The following is a 21,397-nucleotide window of genomic DNA, read 5'->3' on the forward strand; positions in this document are numbered from 1 at the left end:
GTAACAATTATAGTACTTCCCACATTATTGTCACAATGCAAAAATGGCACTGCTCCACACAGTTGTTTTGAATATAAAGTAAGGCCTTTACGAATACTGCTCAACGCCACTTGTATCGCTTTACATGCATTAGACCTGAGCAAAAGTGCAACATGTAAAGACATGTACTCAGACCTAATCAAACTGTGTGTACTTCATACATTAATCTGTTTAAACTGTAACAAATGTGTAACAACAGGATCTTACTCCTACACCCTATGGAAATAATAGAAACAAGCAGCATTATGAATTACTTGAAAATAGTTTGAAAGTTTGTTTTTTAAGTTACACAAAAATCAAAGCAAAAAAAAGCAACCCACAATAACTTGGATACAGAACCTCCTCCCCCGTGCCAGGCTTTCCCTGTGATTGCATCTGCCAAGATTTGAGTTTTGTTTCAGCTGTCACACCCTTACTACATATGGACATTGCCAAATGGTGTCCAGGCCAACTTTGGACAATACATTTTGTACAGTTTCAGGTGGAACCTTTAGGTTGTGGCTCTTTCACATCAGTGACTGTCTTGTTCTGCTCATAACACCTAATGTAAGGGTGCTAACAATGATCCAAAAAATAAGAATGAAAATCATCATCTTCCCAGAGGTTATGAGCCTTCTACTGATATCAGTTGAACCAACCTTCTAGATGATCAAACCCACTGGAGTCACTCATGATCCCACATACATGGGATCCATCTCTGGATTCAGCTTCTCTCTACCTCATTTTTTTTCATCAACCCATTGGCTTGCATGATCTGAGCAAATATGAGTATGCTCACACACCAAACTAAAGTGCCACCTCCTGGGAGGTAATGACACTCTCACCTCCCACCAGCTTGGAGACCCTCAGCACCTAACCAGAAACCTTTCAAAACGTCTGGCTAGTAGCCATTGCTGGGAGATTAAATTCAGGAATTGCAGGCATCCTGTTACAGGCAATTTCTTTTTTAAGCATAGTGTCCAATAAGAGCTGAAGATACAAACAAATCAATCCAGATGTTAGAAGCATGTCAAAAGTGTCTTCAAAGGCAGATGGATAAAAAACACTGAGCTGCATAAACAGATTTGAAACCTTCTGAAAACAGGAACATAAACAAGTCAAGGAAGTGGTCAAAACAATAACCCTGAAAGTAAAACAGAGAAACAAGGGTCAAGGGGCTTTAACTAAGTTCATAAGCCCAAATCCCACTGTACTGACTCGCAAAAGAAGTAATACCTCAGGAAGTTTTGTCAGACTAAGGACTGAAAGTTTATGAGTAGAACTACCCACAGAGTACTATGCATGAAAAATACACTGTGTTTAAAATAATAGTGATGAGCAAACCTTATGAAAAATGACAGTGCTCAAAGCAACTTCAAATATGTTCTTGTCCTATTGCATAAATAAATAAATAAATGCAGAGCAGTACCTATAAAGCAGCACTCTACCCTGAAATTGTTTACCTACGGTTGTTGTAAGTAATATTGAAGGTTGAAAGATTAAAATTCTGTGAGTCTAATAGAAATAATAGATTATGCCCCAGGTATTTGACTGCACTTCCTGTCCCTTCCCTGCAGACTGAGTTAGTTTTGTTTTTTTATGTGGGTGTTCAACACAAACAGGTGAAAGAGACATTTAAAAAAACAGGACAAATGTAATAGGATTTGCTTCATTCTAAAGCTGTAACAGCCTAGTTAATATTCCAGAATATCGGGGGGGGAGGGGGTTGGAGAGGCCAGCAGGTTGAAATAAGGTATTGAGGTTGAAACAATGCAAAGAACAGACAGGACCTTGGACGTAAATCAAGCTACATGCAATAAGGAACTTACAGCAAAATGCATCTTTGCCACAGTTTATGCAGTTACAATCTTTAAGAAAAGTTATATAAATAATATCCTGAGGCTTCAGTCCCTCACTGTCCTTAAGCTAATGCCTCTTTGACAAACCCTGTTCCTTAATGCAACGCTTAGCTGCAGGCTTGGGAGATGTTTTGACCACACATCCATGACACACAAAATTACTTGGGAGAAGTACCAGTTTAATTTCTTCAGGAACAAATACCCAGTTCACCTACATGCTACATGTTTTCCCATGCATACAGATCGATTTTTTGAACACGTTAGATGACAGCAGTGATAGTAAACAACAACCTTGTGAAACAGTGTCCAGTTGCTAAAGGAAAGGAGCCATTGGAGTCGACTGTGGCTCACCAACATGAGCCAGGCAATAGTGACTGTACCTGTTCTTGGGTTCTGCTTAGGAAAGAGCATAAGCAGCAGGAAAGACATACTTTCCACCATATTTCTGAATCTTTGGGTTCAGTACCATTGAGAGAAGTGGCCTAGTTCATTTAAGCAAGCCACAGTTTATTTAACCTCCCACAGATACCCTGCAAGAAAGACACTAAATGGTAATTTGCAATTGGAGGTGCCCATAACTTCTCCCTTTTGACAAAAAAACTTTTCTTGCTTTTAGGAAGTAAATTACTTTTCTTTAAAAGTGTGTTCCAAAAAATTAGTATTTTTTATCACATAGTCACAGAGCTTGCAAAAATAATAGAGATATTTGTCTCTATTTGTTTTGTATATGGAGATGTAATGTGTGTTTTTGTATGTCTGGTCTCAAGGCAGAAGAGTATGTCTGAACCACAGAAGAAAATTCTTGATTTATGAACATTTAAACACTGATTACTCTCACAAGCCAGCCACAATTTCTATACTGTGAGTATAATGGGACTATATACTGTGAGTAAAATATTTACTTCTGTTGTCACAGTTATCAATTACTTGATAAATGGCAATATTTCAATAAGGTAGATTTTACGGCTAGATTATATTATGATAAACATCCTGTAGATGTGGTGAATAGGCATATGACTATAGATGCTATTCACTTAAGAGAACAGAAAAGAGAGACGGTTTCTTCTGATGTAAGTCTACAATCTTGTTTTGCTTCTATTTGTTTCTATAACATTTATAAAAAGCTAAAGAGATTGTGAAATGCAGATTAGCATGGCTTCTTCAAGCATTTGAGAAGTAATGATGAAATGGCTGTGCTTCTCTCTCCACATACATATACTAGCCCTATAGTTAAACAAACTAATTAACTTCAGCATGGGGTATGATGGAGTGGGAGCATGGGATTCTCTGATCTGGGAAAAGATCCACTTAGAAAACAAGGATCAAGCTGCGTTCTGAAGTCTCCTAGCACTCAGCCGTGGGGGGAAGCAGGKGGTCTTTAACTAATTTGGCTGCCTCTCAACCTGACATCAGTTTGTCTCACTTTGTGCCCTTTTTTTTTTCCCCTGCCATCCTGTCCTCACATACGCTATGATTTTACAACACATCTCACTTGCTACCCAAGTTAGCAGCCAGGAGACCCAGAGATCCATCACTTAAAGAGAGCGTGTGTTCTTTGAAATAGTGAAAAAAACAAAGCGGGGCAAAGCCCCAAGCCTCACTGCTGTTATCAGCCCTCATCCTGCACTCAACCAGGGCATCAGGCCCACTTTGCTCGGCAGGGACATACAAACACCTCCAGCAGTCACAGCTGGCATGGCCAGGCTGCTGCTTCACTCTGGTGGACCTGCAGGTTGTGTCTTGTCCTTAGAGCAGAGAGACCAGCAAGTCCCTGGACCAGGTCTGGTTAGGGTCTTTCCAAAAAGACCCCAGCCCCCTGCCCAAAGCAGCACGTTTGTGCAGCAGTGGTGGAAGGAAGGACGTGAGGACACCTGGCCCTCACGTGCTGCCTGGCTTCCCTGGACACACTTGCAGCCTGCCTGGCAGCTCACAGAAACTCTTTTTCTATAGGAAAAAACACAGCACCACGGCCGCCCTGAGCTGTGAGCTGGGCTGTGCCTGTCTCCTCTGAGGCCACAGCCCGTGGGGTGTCTGCATGCAGAGGCAGAGTCTACAGGTCATCCCCAGGCTGGGCTTTGCTGCAAGCCCCTACACACTCAAAAGGAGAATGGAAGACCATTTACTGGCAATGCCAGCAACAGCCTGACTGCCTGAGCACCCTGGCTGCTCCCTGAAGTAAACAAACCCAAAGTACAAGAGCTGCTGCTCAGCTCTGCCAAACTCTGGCCCTGAGCCAGCAGTCTCCCAAGTGGCATGGGAAAGCATGCCACGAGGGATGCCAGCTGCCATTCTGCTGTGCCTCCCTCCCTCCTCTCTCCGTGGAGTTCAGTTCCTCTGCCTGCCTCCTGCACTCCAACCTGGGCTAGGGGGAGGCTTCCCAAGTCTGCAGCTTGTGGTCACTGCTGTTTTGCAGCAGCAGAACTTGTGAGTACCTCCTGCGGCTGGCTGCTCTCCTAGAATAAACACCGTGCCTAAGAACAAGCCTTTTTGATACTGCTGCTTGCTGCTGTTTGGCTGCAAGTACCCGTATTCACTTAAACTCTTAATTCATTGCTTATGCAATTAGATGGGAACATCTACTTTCTTTTTTTTTTTAGCATATTTCCATCCCTCAGGATCACAGGGTAAAGCTTACTTGCTTACTATACTTGCACTCTTGTTTTCCAGAATTTGGATAATAAATAAAATTAGCCTGCTGTTAGTGATGATTTTAAGCCAGCTGCATGTCCCTGAAGCCTGATTCATCATTTTTAATCACCCTGCAAGAAATATCTTGGCATAGCAACAGTAATGCAGGTTCCCAATAAATATGTTCCACTATACGTCAGCAGAGATCCAGCAAGGCCTCCTACAGGAGACTYTCTTGCCACCCATATACATCTTGCTTGCACCAGTAAAACTGATGTGTGCAACAGCAACACCAACCTCATTGACTGCAGTCAGACCTAAAACTTACTACAGAGATTTGTATCAGATCTGGTTTTACATAGCCCAGAGAGCTGGAGGTGCTACAAGTTTTTCTTCGCAACTCTCTGCAGGGCGCAGTTATTGCCTCTCCAATAAGAGGAACCAGAGGGAGAGAGACTGGTAAAAAACTGGTCACTGCAAAAAATACACACTAGCCACCAGTGACAACACCGGCCACAGAGCACAAAGTCACCTCACTTCTTATGAGGTGCACACAGTTCCAGGCACATTAAACTATCGTATGAAAAATGTATTTGTAGTTCTTCTGCTTAGGAACTCTAGTAGTCTGGGGTGTTAACTTCTGGCAAACAAAGGCTGCGCTAAGTGAGAGAGGGAAGTGAAAAGAGCCTGTACCATTCCTAGGAGCTGCTTGCAGGCCTGTTGCAAGCAGTGGCACTGAGAAGATGGGCTGTACAACTGCTGTTACCTCTTTGATTTTATCATGATGCCCTAGACTATTAGCCTTTTCCTATTAGCACTTGGCAGAGGACACAAAGAAATAGATCAAAGACAAGTGCTGAAACCTACCGTGTTGCTGATGCCTGAAACAAATATTTCTACCGTACCCCCTGTGCCCTTTCCACTTCCTCAAATCCACCTCGTGCATCCTGGGACAATGCACACTGGCTTTTACCCAAAACTCTGCCAAAACAGTACCTGCTCTGAACTAAGTGCACATGCTCTTGCCCCAAAGGTGCCTGGGCCATGGTAGAGGGTTTGGGGAAGCTGCTGTCTTTCCCATCAGGAATTGAAATGCACCTAGCTCAATTTCCAACCTTTCTCAATATTTGCATCCCTAAAATTTTCTAGTGCCTGTGCGAGCCCACCTAGGAATGCCACCTGCTCAGATGTTGTGTAGTAAATACAGACTTGCTTCCCTTGGTGATCTTCCACAGATCACACAGAGGGCTGCCCCAGAGTCTACCAGCTGTCCTCAGGGAGAGTTGTTTGTTGTCTTTGTAAAAGAGGCATGAAACACCCCCAAAGCATGACATGGGAGTAGATTTGTGGGTTTCTCCCAGACCTTTCCCATAGTACTGAGATCTGAAGAAAGGAAGATCCCCTGACATAAAAGCAGAAGGCCTGGGGGTGCTGGTTAAATTCTAAGAATCAAAATGTTTCAGCTCCTAGTTTGAAGGAGAATGGTAATCTTTCAGGCTAATGTTAAAAGCTGAGTTCATACACATACAAACAGTTTGGTATATTAGAGTTTTCCTGTCTGTGAAAATTAACCTTCTTAGCCAACAGAATATGTTTTGGGTCATGGCAGGGAGCAGATGTCTATAATCTCTTGCACGTGGAGAATTTCCATAACATCAGAATTAGCAGGAAGTAAATGGGAGGAAAAAACCTGAATGGAAACAAGTGAAAGACTGATGTGGCTGCGTTCCACAAAGTATGTTCTGCAGCTGCATCACTGCTCTGGAACAAAGGGGAACATAATTATTATTGTTTTACTTTCATTTCCCATTAGCAAAGCAAAAGTCCAATAAAAATGGTTGTTTTTTTCTGCAGGAGAGAGCTGGCTGAGATGAGTGCATGAGGTCACACAGGGAAACTGCTAAGGGTACTATTTCTTAAGTCTGAGTAGCTCACATACCCGGTAAAAAATATATCAGTAAAATTCAGCAGCAACACATTGTTACTGCAGAGCTGACTCAAGGCTTCCCAGATGCCCCGAGGATAAAACTCGGCTGCACCTGCCAGGGGTAGGGCGGGACTTGGCTGTTCTTGCTGCCAGCAAGGAGGGATATTTGTGGGGGGGAGGGTCTTCACTGCCACCCCACACACAGGCTCCCAGGCCTGCCTTGGCCATGGCAGCAGCAGCCTGGCCTTCCAGGGCATTAGGGAAGAGGGAATGAGCATACAGGGAAGGCTGGTTTTGTTACGTTGCTCGGGTCAGCATCACTCCCCTGACCTACTGCAGTGCTCCCATGGGCTCCTCTCCCCTACACCAGCTCTTTGTCTCCAGACAGCTCAGTGACATTGGTGAGAGCTTGAGGCCTCTGAAGTCCTCCCAGGAGCAGCTCCAAGAAAGTTAGATTTACTGTGAGACTGTAGTCAGGAGAGAGTCAGTGGGGGCCAGGGACACCTGGCCTTCTTGGGATGCAGGAAGCCATGTGAAGCTCTTGTTTCCCTTGGGCACAACAAGCCCATTCCTCTGCTGCCCTGCAGATCCAGCCTGGAACATTTGGGGAGGTTGCCTTCTGCCCAAAAAGGAAATGAGGCTTGTTATGGCCCCTCCCTGTAGCCAGGGGTTTCTAGATTCACTTGTGGGGATGTGATTTCCAGTATGACCATGTGTCCAGCCCATGCACTACTTGCCTCAGCTTATTGCTTCCTCCTCATTCATGACAGCAAGAAATGAAGCTATTCTGGCTCTCTTCTTGGTTTGCATTATGGAGGTAATTCATCACCCACAGAGAAGTCAGACTTCCAACGCTTTCTTACTTGCTTGCAAAAAATCAATAGTCACTGTTGATACAAATTGCCAAGAATCAGGTGATGASCAGAGATGTAAATACCAGAGCAACAGAGGTGAATGATGGGACCCACCAATCTGTGTGTAATGGGAAGTGCTGAAGCAAGTGAGATCCCACAGTACGGGTGATTGATGCTTTAAGGAGGAAGCTGTGTGTTGCAGCACTGTAAGGCCTGTGATGCTTGTGCTACTGTGTTATGTGGCTGGTGCTAATATGGCATCCCTTCCCAAGGCCGAGGCCAATCCAGGGGATGCTGGGAGGGGATCCAAAGAGAAGAGAGGTTCACAACTCTGGCGACATGGCATTAGGTTGAGTTTAGTTAGTTAGTCTAAGACCTTGCCTCAAAGCTGTGCTGACCATTTCTGGAGTGAGCTTGCAGTGCGTTGGTAACCCCAGCGAGCACTGCTCAGTTTGTGTTCCAAAAAGAGAGGGAGAACTGACTTCCCTCCACTTATACTGGCATTAAACAGAATGGCTGTCTCACAGCTCAGCTGGCATTTGGATGTCTAGAAAGGGCACAAAAGATGGTTTAAAGGGAAGATTTGTTTAGTATTTTCCTTCTGCTCAGGAAGGGATGACTTAGTGCTGGTGCTACTCAGTTCTCAGGACCATTTTGCAGGGCTGCATTGATTTCTTTCTGTTCTTCCCATGGACAAATATCCATGTCCCAAAGCCTGAGCTCCCTGCCCTCTGCCTTAGTGGCAATCAAACCCTGGAGCACTTAACCCCCTGTCACACTTAGCAGTGGTGCCTCAAGAGATGAGAAAGCTTTCTTTGGTCTTGACCAGAAGAGACCAAATAAACAGTGTCACCTGTGTACAGGTAGCTATTATTTGTATGGTGGTGATTCCCAATAACGGCTCAACTTGAAGCTCCCCACAAGTATGACTGGGATAAGGGAAACTAGAGGAAGAGCTCTTCACTGCAAAGTAAAAATAGATTAACAAAAAGATCCCAAACAGCTCCTTCAAATGAAGTTCTTGCATCAAGAATTGAAAAACACCCAGAACACCAGGCAGCAAAACAAAGGGAGACTGCAGTGTAGTAAAGACCAGCCTCTTTCCAGAACCTTACCTTCATGTGGCCTAGCAGACAAGAAGCTCCTGGGTCAGATCAGTCAGTGCAGGAAGTTCACAGGGTCCTTGCACAGACTTCTTAATCCATCTCTTCCGGTTCTGATGGATAGGACAGCAACTTTGGGCTGGGAAAGCTGCTGCTTGTAAGGATGCCAAGACATTGTGTCCTCATGGGGAACGGGAAAGAGTGCAATACTTTGTGTGGGAAGGACAGGGGGTTGCAATCTTAGTTCTTGTCCCAGATGCAGAGGTTGTTGCTTGCTGTGCTCCTCCCACGTGCTTGGTTGTCATGAATCCCACAGTCCATCCAAGTTCAGCCAAAACAAAAGTGAAGGGAAAAGTATTTAGTTAAGATCTGCAACCGTATGAGGCCTCTCTCTCCCTTTTTTTTCTTCATTAAACACTTAGCCCTCAGACAAGGTGTAACAAGAGGCCATATAAGGCCTACTGCTTTGAAACACCCACAAACTATATTTAGTTGCTAATGCAAGATCCTAACTGGCTCACCAGTGATAATGGGCAGAAAAGCAAGCAGAGGCACTGCATTCATGCAGCAAAGGCAAGCCCCAACTGTTTCACACTGTTATCCGATAACAGTGCAATGTGTAATCTGTCACATGCCTAAGGTGTCTGAAAGTCCTATTCAGCCTTCAGTAATGAAGTAGTTCCTCATCCTTCAGCCAACGAAACACAGCCCCAACAGGAGTTTTCCTCTGGGAGCATGTCTTATTACTCATGGCTAACAATAGCATGAAAAACCCACAAAAGACCATGCTTTTTGTCATTAATATGATCTTTAATAAATGGAATAATGCACCATTTTACAGCAAGCCATTTCTTTTAGACCTAAAGAATAGCTTTTTAAATGTTCTTATCCAATGTCTCTGTATCAATACAATCTCTTTATTTAGGTTTATATATAACAAAGCAATTCTTACAAGTATTCATAGAAAACTCTGTAGTGGCTTTAACAATGTCAGCTTTCATAGTGGCATCCACAGATGATTAAAAAACAAAAATTAGCTTTTTATTTCATACTCACACTGTTCCATGAAACACAACTTATACAGCATAGCAAGGGTATTGGGCAGCTTATATAAAAGAAATAACTGAAAGCAATTATTTATAAATTCATACATGATATTTCCTCAGTTATTTGAGAGGAAAAAACAAAAATACCCGTTAACAAAAGGGTTCTGATGAGACTCCATATTCTAGGGTTTCTCCCCCTCCTCCCCAGAAATGCTCGCTCAGAAATTAATGCTCTTTTTACAGTCTTTCATAAAGAAAATGGCAGTTTCACATCTCCTTATTTCAGCTTCCACAGAAGACCAAACCCTAGAAATCACTTTGACATGTTCATTTTCCTTTCATACTGCATTTGGGGGGAAAATAATGAACAGTGATTGTAAAATATGATTCCAGCTTATATAAATGTGAATAGAGCACACTTTCCTCTAGAGACAAAAAGCAGACAAGAAACATTACATATAAACCTTTTTAAATACATTTCAACATTGTGAAAGAGAGAGAAGAGCCACAAATCAGAAATTGTCCGGGAAGTGACAAAGGAAAGTCAGCTGTAACTTGGACTTGCCTGTTTCTTTGTTTTTGTAACTGTTTAAAAATTACTGAAATATTAACTATTTTCCTTTCTTTTGAATAAACAAGATTGAAGTGTGATACTTCATGATACAGTTCTGAAGCACAAAAAAGTGAATCAAGTGCTCTAGAAATAAACCTCACAAATTCTTACTCCATCTTAAAAACAGGTAAATGGGTTAAAAAAGTTGACTTTTGGGAGGTCTTAAACTAATAAGCTATAAAACTAATAAGCTATAAAAAGTAACTATTTCTACTTTAAAATAGTTACCATGCAAGAGGCTATGCTCCTGAAGGATGTTATGTAACGTAGCTGCAGAAGACTGCAAGAATTTTGAAGAAATCTTTCTTTACTGTGACAGTTACTGAATCTGTTGAAACATGACCTATGTATTGAAATTAACCTATTGAGTGACTGGCAATTTTACACAATTACCGATCAATATGCTTTTCAAAATATCTGACAATTACATTATAAATTAACGTAACTCCAGCTGGTTCCTGGTTATTATGCACATATATAGATTAAACCACAGTGAAATAAATAGAAATTACCATAAAAAGTACTTCCATATTAGTAATCCACTACAGCTGTGACTAAATCAGACCTGTACTAAGCCCAGATCAACATAAAAGGGCTTTTGGTGTTTGGTTATCTTGAAACCTTCCATTATCGCTCCCACTGGTGCAGTTCCACTTCTTGACAGTAACTGCAGCTGAACTGGTCCTGACCTAGCGCGACAGCCTGGCTCAAGGCATCAGCTAACACTCCGCAAAACATCAATACCCCAGGTCAGCCCCGCGGTCTAACATCCCGCCTTGGCCTTCCCAGCACTGACACTCGTGAGAAAATATTAAACCCAGCACCAGCTGAACCCAGCCCTCCTTCGGTCAAAATCAATGGCAGGCTCCTCTGATTTCAAGAGCAAGCATTAACTGATTAGATGCCGATTTCCTCAGATATGCCCGGGCCAAACAGATTCAAAGGAGGGCCTGAATCCATATGTTTATCTGCAGAAGTGGAAGTTCTGCTACCAGTTTTAGCGAGTACAGAAGAAATCTCAAAATGAGAAATCTGATTTGTTACTATTTCACATCCAAACTAAACCTAATTTAGAAAAAAAACAAAACAAAAACAAAAGGGACTTATTTCTACAGCTTGAGGCTTTATATGACAATATACAAGCCTAAAAAGTAATTTCTCCCCGTTGGATTTAATGGCCAAAAAACCTTATGTTTAAATGGCAACCACACACATAACCACAGCTACTATATAACAAAAGCCTTGTAAAAATTATTATACTTAAGAATTTTGGATTTTTTTCAGACTTAGCTTATATCTTTAAAGGAGCAACCTTAAATTACTCAGCTTCAGCTGAAGTTCAGATCAAGTGCGTTCCCATCTTTCTCTCGAGAGTAAATTCATTCCACCTAAACAATCAGTGACAAGTCTGTTCTGAGAGATCTTACACTACTGGACTAAGTGTCACAGACTGAGCCCAATATGTATTGTAACGTACTAAAGACAACTTAAAAATGGCCTACGAAAATCAGCACTATACTTGCTACCACTGCTACCATCTGATGCACATCTGACCCACCGAATTTAATCCTGGAATTTATGCATGACATACATATGTATCAAAATACATACAGAGTTTGCATAAAAATATGTATTTGGCTCCATTGCCATATGTATAGCTTCTTCACAGAACAAAGGACTATGGCTGAACACAAAATAATAAATACATGGAAGAAAGGGAGGTTATTTCATATATTTATCTGTTAAAAAGGATAGTGGGAGATCAGATAGCAAAATTCAAATAAGTCAAAGTACTGAGTTGTCCAGTCTACAATCCAACATTCATAGTCTAATGGATCCTATGTCAAACTTCCTTGATAAATTGTTCCAAATTTTCAAATTTAATAGACATTGARTCAGTTATGCTTGGCAATTACTATTTTAGTGCTTAAAAACATTCTGTTTCAGCAATGGGAACTTTATCATTTTTATACAAGTAAAAATTACAGCATACCACAAGACATTTCTCCTGTAATGACTACATATGTCAATTTTAAAATTCTCTTTAATTAGGCTAGAACTTTTCATAACAACATTTCAAGGGCAAAATGGCTGTGTTCTTTTGAGTATTTCCCACAGAAGAAAATTATCATCTGAACATAAACCCAGGATTATTACACTAATGGACCTTTTTTTTTTTTTTTTTAAATAACACTCTCAAAAGTACCTTAGGGATATCATTAGAGCAAAAAGCATGATCCCAAAAATCAGCCTAACACTGAAACTATGCCATGTATAATGTGTACAACATGTATTTTCTAAATACCTAGTCATTAATATCAAGTTTTGCACAATAATCTCTTCCACACATATACAGAACCCCCTTATACTCCTTCCTCAGGCAGCTAGGATTAAAAATTTATTTTGGAAAAAGCCGATAGATGGGAGGATATGTATTTTCTAATCATATTTATAATTTTTATTTATTCCTGAAACCTGCCAGCATCCATCTTGCATTGTTTTTTGTCCCTAACAGACTGAAAAAATTTAAATTGTGTTGGCTTTGAAAATTAGGTAACTTTGTAGATGCAAAGAACACTTAAATGAACTGCAGTAAGAAAGCAAAACACAGATAAACATGATTTTCAATTGAAATGTCCCTTGTTTCAGAGAATATTATAATGATGAAAATACCAATTGGTTTTCTTTTAAATTGAGAATTCATTTACCCTTAGCTATGCAACTTAAGTGCATCTGGGAGTTCCAAGAATGGCATTTTTATTACTACCTATTTAACATGTGAAGCTATAGACCACTGTGCGCAAATTCAGGGAAAGTGTTCCAGATAATCTGACTTGTAAATATCAATTTTAGAAGAAAATAAATTTCACTATGCAGGCATGTCTGCATAAATGGTTAGAATTCACATTTTAAAAACTGTAATGTTGATGAGTATCTCTATTATAGGAAATAGAAAAACAGGCAATGTATTTAGCCTAAGCAAGTCTTTTAGCTTCAATTATCATGTGATTTTTCCAAAATCAGTAAGGTTTTGGATTTTGGCTTATGTACACAAACATCACAAAGGTTTGCTGTAACATTTTACTTGAATTACACATTATAAATTACCATAGCAAATATTCAACTGTTGCCTATTTGACAGTGGCACAGTTCAGTTATTTACACTATTTATCTTGTCTGCAATATACATCAGAAATTGAGAGAAAACTACCAACTTCCATAACTAACCTTTTTTCTTAAAGCAAACAAAAAAAACACAAAAAACACAAAGAACCCCCCCCCCCATAATAGTATATTAATCAACTATCCATAAGTATCTGATCTGTAGGATTCTGTCACATGTCTTGCTTTCATTTAAGGATGATTCCCCAAGGTACTTTTGTGAGATACAATTCCATATAATTCAATTTATAGAGAATATGTTTTGTAGAGACTGGATTGTTTGCTGTGAGCAAAAAGGGGCATTACAAAATTAAGCATTAAAAACAAACTGTGCTAATCTGATCTCATCTGGCTGTGGCAGAATCAATATTTTGGTACCTACTTAAGTGTTCATTTTGATTGACCTTTGAAAATAAACAGCTTTTCTCTATTTAATCTATAAGGTATTTTGGGATAAGGTACACCTTGCTATCATGTTACAAATTCTACTTATCCATAGTAGATTATTTTTTATTTTTATTTATTTATTTATTTTTACTTATTATGATTCTTCCCAAAGGCTTTTCACCAAGTGATAGAAAAAGATAAAGGAAATTAAATTATTGTGTTTGTTTTGAGAATCTTTAAGAAAAACTGCAGAACTGCAGAAGAACCTTTCTGTCTGGTATATCATTTTATTAAAATCTTTTGATTGCATTGAGCATAAAAAGTTGGATTTCTTACAAAGGATTGGCCTGAAGGAAAGGCTAGAAGACTGGTGTAAAACTGTCTTAGCAGAAAGAAGAAGTAGTCAGAGTAAATAACTTTTCTTTCCCCAGAGTGTTTCAAGTTGGATAAAAGTGTCCTACATATGCTTTTCAGACCACATTCTGCAATGCTGATAGAAGATACATGTTAGGCAAAGCAAAAAGTCTTTGGAAAAGGAGTAAAGAATCTTCAACACGCATGATACAGTGATCATCGCAAAACAATGTACTGTACTCCTTCAAATGGAGACCCGAAGAAGTCCAAATGAGATAAAAAAAACCCACAGCCAACATTACAAACAGCATGCCAAAAAATCTTATTCAGATCTTGAAAGCCAGCGGAGCAAATGGCAGGTTTACAACACCTGGGATGCGAGATTGCAGCAGATGGCAAGCTGGAGAGTGAATTAAGAATAAAACCAGAGAAAGGCTGTCTTTTTGAAGAGGGGAGATGTAACTGTATTTACACATCAGGATAACAGAATTACACCTCAGAGAAGAAAGGTATTACCTGAAGTACAACAGAGATGAGACCATAGGGAGCTCAAAGTCTATCATGGCTTATATTTCTGCAGCTATGCTGAATCAGAGACTGGGTATATAGCATTACCTCTTGGAGATATCTAGGAGAATCTAAGAAGCATTTAAGGAACATCAAGACAGGAAATCATAGAAATCAGGTATAAACAAGGGAGCTCGGGAAACAGCAAGAATCAGATGTAGGAAGGCATATGTAATATATGCCTTCCTACATCATCAGATGTAAAAAAGCAGAGTTGGCAAAGTTTATCTCATGGGAAAAAATAATGCAATAGCAAGGAAACAAATGAGCTTGAAAGCATACAGCATTTGTTTCAGTCAGCTGAAAGAGGACGTGCTGGGGGAGGCAATCGTTGGCTAGCAATATTCTGCATAAGAGTCTGGCATGCTGACTGAATAGATTTTCTGTCTTTKAACATAACCAGTTTTCAGATGCAGTGATAAAACTTTACTCAGTACTGAAGACTGACGTATGTTATATACTTTTAATGTAAATAGGTTTTAAGGAAGTTTTTTCAATCAGAAAGAATATTTCTCAAGCTAAAAGTCTTAGATGGAAGGGGTGGGGGTTGGCCAGTAAGGAAATTAATTTTCTTTCAGTAGACAGCAAAAATGATCATTGTAATAATGTTATAATAACAATAATGTTTACTTGAGAAGATAATGTTTACTTGAGAAGAGGAAAAAAAATTTATCTCAATAGATATTACATTCATGATCACTGACACCTAAAAACCAATGTGTGGAGTGTTATACACAAACAGAAAGAAAGTTCTAACCAGAGAAATGAAACAACTCTCACCCTGAAACACTCCTAACCATGAATTTTAAAAGCATGCATTCAATTTCAACAAGATGAATAAGAGGCTCTAAAAACTCTGAAGGGAAGAAGAGTTTTAATTCAGCAACAGCAGCCAATTCAGACGCACCTACTTGCCTAAGTAACCAGGCTGATTTTACCTCAGACTTTCTGCAGGAGGCAAATCCTGCAAGATTCGTGACTCATCACAAAACTGCTTTGTGCCAATCAAGATTCATGATTTTTCTCCTCTTTGTAAACAAAATATCTTAGCAACCTATCTTCACTAGAGCTTTTAAGTACGACAGTCATCAAGATACCTGATAAAAATGTATTTTTCAATGTACATTTTTAGTGATCTAAATAAGGTTTTACATAAATACGAAGGCTGAAACTGCACACAAAATAAAATGGAAAAAATGGCTGACATTGTTTCCTTACATTTGTTCAATGTTTTGTTATTCAGAACTTCACAGGCTAGCATCTACTACTATAAAAGAAACACATTTAGATTTGGAAGGATTAAAGGAAAGGTACTAAGCTCTTTTTTTTGTTTTGTTCCTTTTTAAAAGCCCTTTCAAGTTGGGAAAATTCATGCACTGTCACCTCAGAGCACAATGTGATACAGGCAGCTGCTCCAAGCTGGCCATGGTGTGCAAAGTTCACTGTCATGACGGGCTGACTGCTCAACTGTCAGGGAAAAATTAACAAATACGCACAGAAAGGGGAACATGGGGCAGTTTTAGAAACACACTTTTCAATAAAGCATACTGTGAACTATAGACTATTGCACATTTCAACATGACACAAGAAAAATAAGGGTTCAAAAGAGAATACACTTTTTAACATAGAAATATACAGACTAGCTTGTGCACAGAAATCAAAACATGGTTACAAGACACCACTGCAGTCAAACCTGTCTTATAGTCTGCTTATGATCTCAGTGACCTTAAGAAACTGGTCCAAACTGATTATCAGCAATACATTTTTTTGTTATTTTTTTTAAAAAAATATTTTGAGACCACATTTTTGATACACATATATATATTCCGTGGTCAAAACAGACAGACTTAACTTTAGCGATACTAAATAAAAGTGCAAAAACGTTCAAAAAATAAAACAAAATAAAAAAATATGGAAGCATAAGCTAAAAATTTTCTGCATAGCTGAAATCTATTTAAAGCGAGTCCTTGGTAGGGGTTGCTGACAGGAGGAGAAAGCAGTTTTTTAAAGTCTTCTGCACGTTTGTTTCAAATAATGCAAAAAAGGTCATTTGACGGCTTTTAAAGTATTTCACAGGCAGTTCACTCCTGTGTCCTTAGATACCATTGTGGTGGCAGTGCCTCCTTCTGCAAGATAAACAGCAGTGCTGGATTTGGAGTGGACTGCCCGGTCGCTGCCGTTATTGTTGACCTCGCAGTGCAGCGGTTCAGTGGAGATGACCCATGTTGAAGGACGCCACCGCTTAAGTGAGTACGGAGTTTTCACACGTTTCTTGATCTTTTCTCCTGAGCCTGATTTGCCATCTTGTGAGGAGTCACCTACTGAAGAAGAGAGAGAGAGGGAGAAAAAAAAAAGAAAATAGCATTATGAGGAAGATTATGCTGGAGAGTTCAGGGTTCTTACTCATGCAATAGATGAACAACATCTTATCAAAATAAGCAACTGTGTGGCAGAGGCATGACAGGTATATGAACTACAGTAGCTGCCATTAAAACAAAGGATCAGATTCTATCCTCTGTCAAAAATTACTTCAGTGAAGTAATTTGTGTTACTTTGAACGTGCATTGGCATCAAACAGCAGAATCAGCATTTGCCTTTGAGTAGCTTTTGCAATCATAGTATCTTATATTACCTGTAATGGGAGGTACAGAAAAATGGAGCTACTACAGGATGGCAAAGGCTCATTTTTAATAGCATAATTAAATTATAGATTCTCTAACTCCCACTTCGCCTGGCAAAGCAGTTCTTTTACATACAAAGCCTCAGGCAAGGCTTAGGCCTTCACCTGGAGGCAAAATGGTCCATTCTCTGTTTTTCCTAAGTCAGGATTTGGGATTTGGGCTTGTAAACTGCCAAAAACAGCTGCTTCTCAATTTTAAACATAGAATTTCAGCAGTAGAAATCTGATTTTTAATCCAACCCTTTCACTTTACTTATTTAACCTTCAAACTCTTTTTTATTTTTTAGTTAATCTTCAATTAAGAAAAGTTACTGCAATAATATTTTTCTCCCTGCTCAATAAAATTTCAACTCAAATCGACATGTTAGCAAATGAATTAAGGTTTCCTACTTAAAAGGAAAGCTTGAACATTCCACTGCTGAATATTCAACTACATTTCTTGACAGATCTGTTCTGGTTTGTTTCTAAACCTTTTATTGCCATACATGTAATGCCTGGCACACCAGACTGTTTTACTAGTCATTATAGTGTCTTATCTAAACATGGTCAAAGGTTTGCAAGGATCTTTCAAAGACCACAGTGCATTGTGGAAATGTATCCTCTTAAAAATGCACACAAGGAAGTGTTTGCAGCAGCTCCAACAGGCCCGAAGACAAAAGACATGTCAGAGGATGTAGCTAATTTAGCTATAACTACACGATTACATGCCTACTGAAAAAAGAGAGTCCCATTACAACCCCTTAAATCTTTGGCTGTAGAACACTCTAAGGCAGTTATTCTGACRGTGTCTATTAAAATTGATTCCTTCTCTAACTACTTTGATTAATTTTTAATATGTACATGGTAAATTGATGAAAGAGTGCTATAATTATTGGAGCTCAGATAGCAAAGTGGAGAACGCCTGAATGTCTATCTACACTGGAATAATACAGTAAAATCAGTCATTTCATAAATAATGAAATGTATAAGTAGTTATTTTAATAAATTATTTTAATCAATGCATCTTAGAGCCAACTATTCTTCAGAGAATGAAGCAAAGTAAGGAAAAGAGGGTACAATATGCCCCTGAAGGAAAAAATAGGAGGATATTTCAATATACTTTGCAGCTGCCAAGGTAGGTGCCCTATAAAGAGTAATGAGTGCAGAAGTGACTACCCCTGCCTAGAGTCAGAGGAGGTAGGTTAGAGAGAGACGGATTTGTTCCAGGTATGGGGAAGGAAGATAGTGACCTAATATGTTCTGAAGCTGATGGAGAAGAAGACAGCACTTTATTGAGAAGACTGAAATTGTGCTGACGGAAATTAAACTTATATGGGATTTAGTAGGTATGTTTTGAGGAGGGAAAGGGGACACAGAAGTATTTTCTATTCAAGCAGATACACATAGTTAGTTTTTGAGTAAAAAAGGGTGAGAGAAACTGTTCAAGTCCTGCTGGCACTTACACTGCATATTACTGCTATCCAAACTATTTGTGGTTGATAGATCCAGCGAATTAGGCCTCTGTGCTCTTCTAGTCTGGGTCTGCCCAGGATTTCTTGCTACGTTCTGGATACTGAGTGTAGTTGTGTCTTGCACTGGACATGGATTACTGTTGTTGTTATTGGCATTCGTTCGGCCATTATCCAGTGGTCGCTCTCTCCTGTCCACTAGGCGGTCCAGAACACCTTCATCGTGGCCAACCTGCTGCTCCCGTCTCAACAAGGGTTCATGCTCATCAGGGCTTGAATTAATATTCAGCCGACTATCCTCTCCACTGAACTGGTTCTGAAGCATTTCCTGGGCCCTCTGTGCTACTGAGCTGGTTGTCTGGCCAGACGGCACTGCCCCATTCGCGTATTGGGTTGTCCCAGCATGAGAGTTTATGCTGTGGCTTCTCCCAGCCACTCCATTCATGGTAACTGTCACCACATGAGGTTCTGCTGTATTGATAGTGTTCATCTTGGCAACTCCTGTTTCCACTTGCTTCAAGTTTGATTTGTGCTTGCCACCGAATTTTAACCGTGGCTCCTTCGTTGAATTTTTGGTGTTTAAAGGAAGGCTAGTAGGCCTCTTCGGAAGGTTCTGTTGCTTGGGTAGAGGATAGACCTGAGCAGACGGGACATCAGGAATCAAACATGCTTGACCATTGCCAGCTTGTGTGAAGTCCTGTTGTCCTGTCACCTCTACAGCAAGTTTTATGAGTGGATAAAGCAAGCTGGAACTAGTGCTGCTGAGTGGATCTGGCCCACTAAACTGCTTAAGCGAATGCTCCATCAGATTCTCATCAGAGCTTTCCTTCAGGTTCTTATCCACTTCTTTTGGATCCAGTTTGTTCGTCTCTAGGTCCTCCTCTGTTAGCTGCAGACAAACAGGGGTGGGCCCACCTGGCTGCATGATATTTGTAGTATGCAAGTTTGCTTCATCTGAGTAAGGCATCTCAGATATGGTAGTCATGCCAGTGCTAGGAGTGAGGCCAGTTGTATTGGTGGTGGTAGTATTGGTGGACAAACTGGTGACACTTGTCTCGGGACTAGGGATGCGAGCTTGTGCTTGTTGCCGCTCATAGTTAATGGAGTTTCTGTTCTTCTCCCCTGAAGTCAATGGTGTAGTGGACATTGAATGTTCAGAAGAAATGTTCTTCACTATGCTGTCAGTGTGGTGGATTGAATCTTCAATGTAGGAGGAGGAAGAGTAATCTGTATATGGCCTTATCTTTGATACACGCCTATGATGCGACAGATTCCTTTAAGAAAAAATAAGTGATATTAAGACCATATATGTAAAAATCACCTTACATTATAAAGCCTCTCAATTAAGAAAGCTGAATGTCTTTCTGTTTCTTTTCATGCATAACCTAAGGACAGATATAGTTTAAATTGAGATCCTTCTGTAACTTCCTTGAAAAATCCTGGGTAGCAGAAAATTGTTTTAGTAGGATAGAAATTTTGTCATGGATGTTATTTATAAAACTAAGCCAGAGATCAGGTATTTTCTTCTATTTGTCCAATACACTATTTGTCCAGTTCACTGCTAAGGCACTATTCTAGTTGCAGAGAAGCGAAGCTGCAGGAGGGTAACAAAAACTCTACAGACAGGATGGAGAAAGTGATGCTGGGAAAGGTCACAAGGTCACAAACTGTGAAAAACCTATTATTTTAACAATTTAAGTGTTCCATGTTTTGAACAGAAATTTTTAAAAACACACTGCCATGTATATCAATATTACTCTTCTCTCAAATCCAGATCTCTAGTGTATACTAAGTATTAATGTCAGTTCAGCTAATTGTCACTCTCTTTAGATAATTTATAGACAGAGAAGGGGAACGTGCAGCACCTCTCTCACTGGGGTCAGAATAACGATAACTGAAACGGTGGCCTTGTGGTTCTTTAACTGAAAAGCTGTAGGTTTGGGACTTGGTGATTTCCTGAACTCATATCTCCTAAACATGTACAGCTCTTACTAGAAAAGTTTTAAATAGAAATTTCACGCATCATATAGCAAGAGTCCCTAAAGAGTTCCAAATCACTTCATGTCTGTGGTAAGCCTGTTTGCACAATTGTTCAGTTAGAAAGCCCCCTCTGTGAGAAGTCCAGTTTACATAAAAGGTGAATTCTGGGGATGTATAGATCTCAGAACTCCTCATAATGTGGACTCATGTAAAATGAAGCAATTGGCATCGTATTGTACAATACCCATGGGGAGACTAGCTCACGTAACACATGGCCACTTCACAGGTGCAGCAACATTACGCTAACAGTGTGCTCTAGCTTCCTTCCTGGAGTGAGCTATGCATTAGACATTCCCTGGTGACTAAAAACAAGTATTTTCTTTCTCACCGCTCGTTTTGCATGGCAGTTGACATAGGATTGACCGTTGGGCTAACTGATTTATTTCTCTCCCAAATCATCATGAGTTCTGCCATCCTCTCCTCAGCACACTGCGCTGTTAGTCGAGCTTCAGCATCTTGATCCCAACAGTCTTCAATTGTCTCTTTAAGCGACCTCACAGCCTGCCAGGAAACAAACAAACAAAAAAATCTCGTCTTGCATTATTTCCCCTTTATATTGTGCTTCTAATTTACTGTCTTATGACAGCATTCTGTACACATGGAAATAGTCACAAACTGGTGAGAAAGAGAAATGGAAGATACACAACACAATTTAATTCAAAGCTAGTTTACTCTAATAATAGTAATATGCAGGATTAACGCCATCATATC

The 21,397-nt window shown here is 40.0% G+C and overlaps 1 protein-coding gene across 3 annotated transcripts in view; it reads right to left on the reverse strand.

Moving 5' to 3' along the window:
- Nucleotides 1-9,178: 9,178 nt before the first annotated feature.
- BMPR2 (bone morphogenetic protein receptor type 2) overlaps nucleotides 9,179-21,397 on the reverse strand; it is a 121,151-nt gene continuing 108,932 nt past the window's right edge. For all 3 annotated transcript variants that reach the window (XM_026087007.1, XM_026087008.1, XM_026087014.1), the window contains 3 exons: nucleotides 21,015-21,187; nucleotides 18,641-19,920; nucleotides 9,179-16,839 (listed from right to left, as the gene is read on the reverse strand). In XM_026087007.1, the coding sequence (XP_025942792.1) occupies nucleotides 16,589-16,839; nucleotides 18,641-19,920; nucleotides 21,015-21,187 (1,704 nt within the window). In that variant the 3' untranslated portion in view covers nucleotides 9,179-16,588. The remainder of the gene's footprint in view (nucleotides 16,840-18,640; nucleotides 19,921-21,014; nucleotides 21,188-21,397) is intronic.

This window comes from Apteryx rowi, unplaced genomic scaffold (assembly GCF_003343035.1).
Source record: "Apteryx rowi isolate R43461 unplaced genomic scaffold, aptRow1 scaffold_12, whole genome shotgun sequence".
NCBI classification, from domain to species: domain Eukaryota; kingdom Metazoa; phylum Chordata; class Aves; order Apterygiformes; family Apterygidae; genus Apteryx; species Apteryx rowi.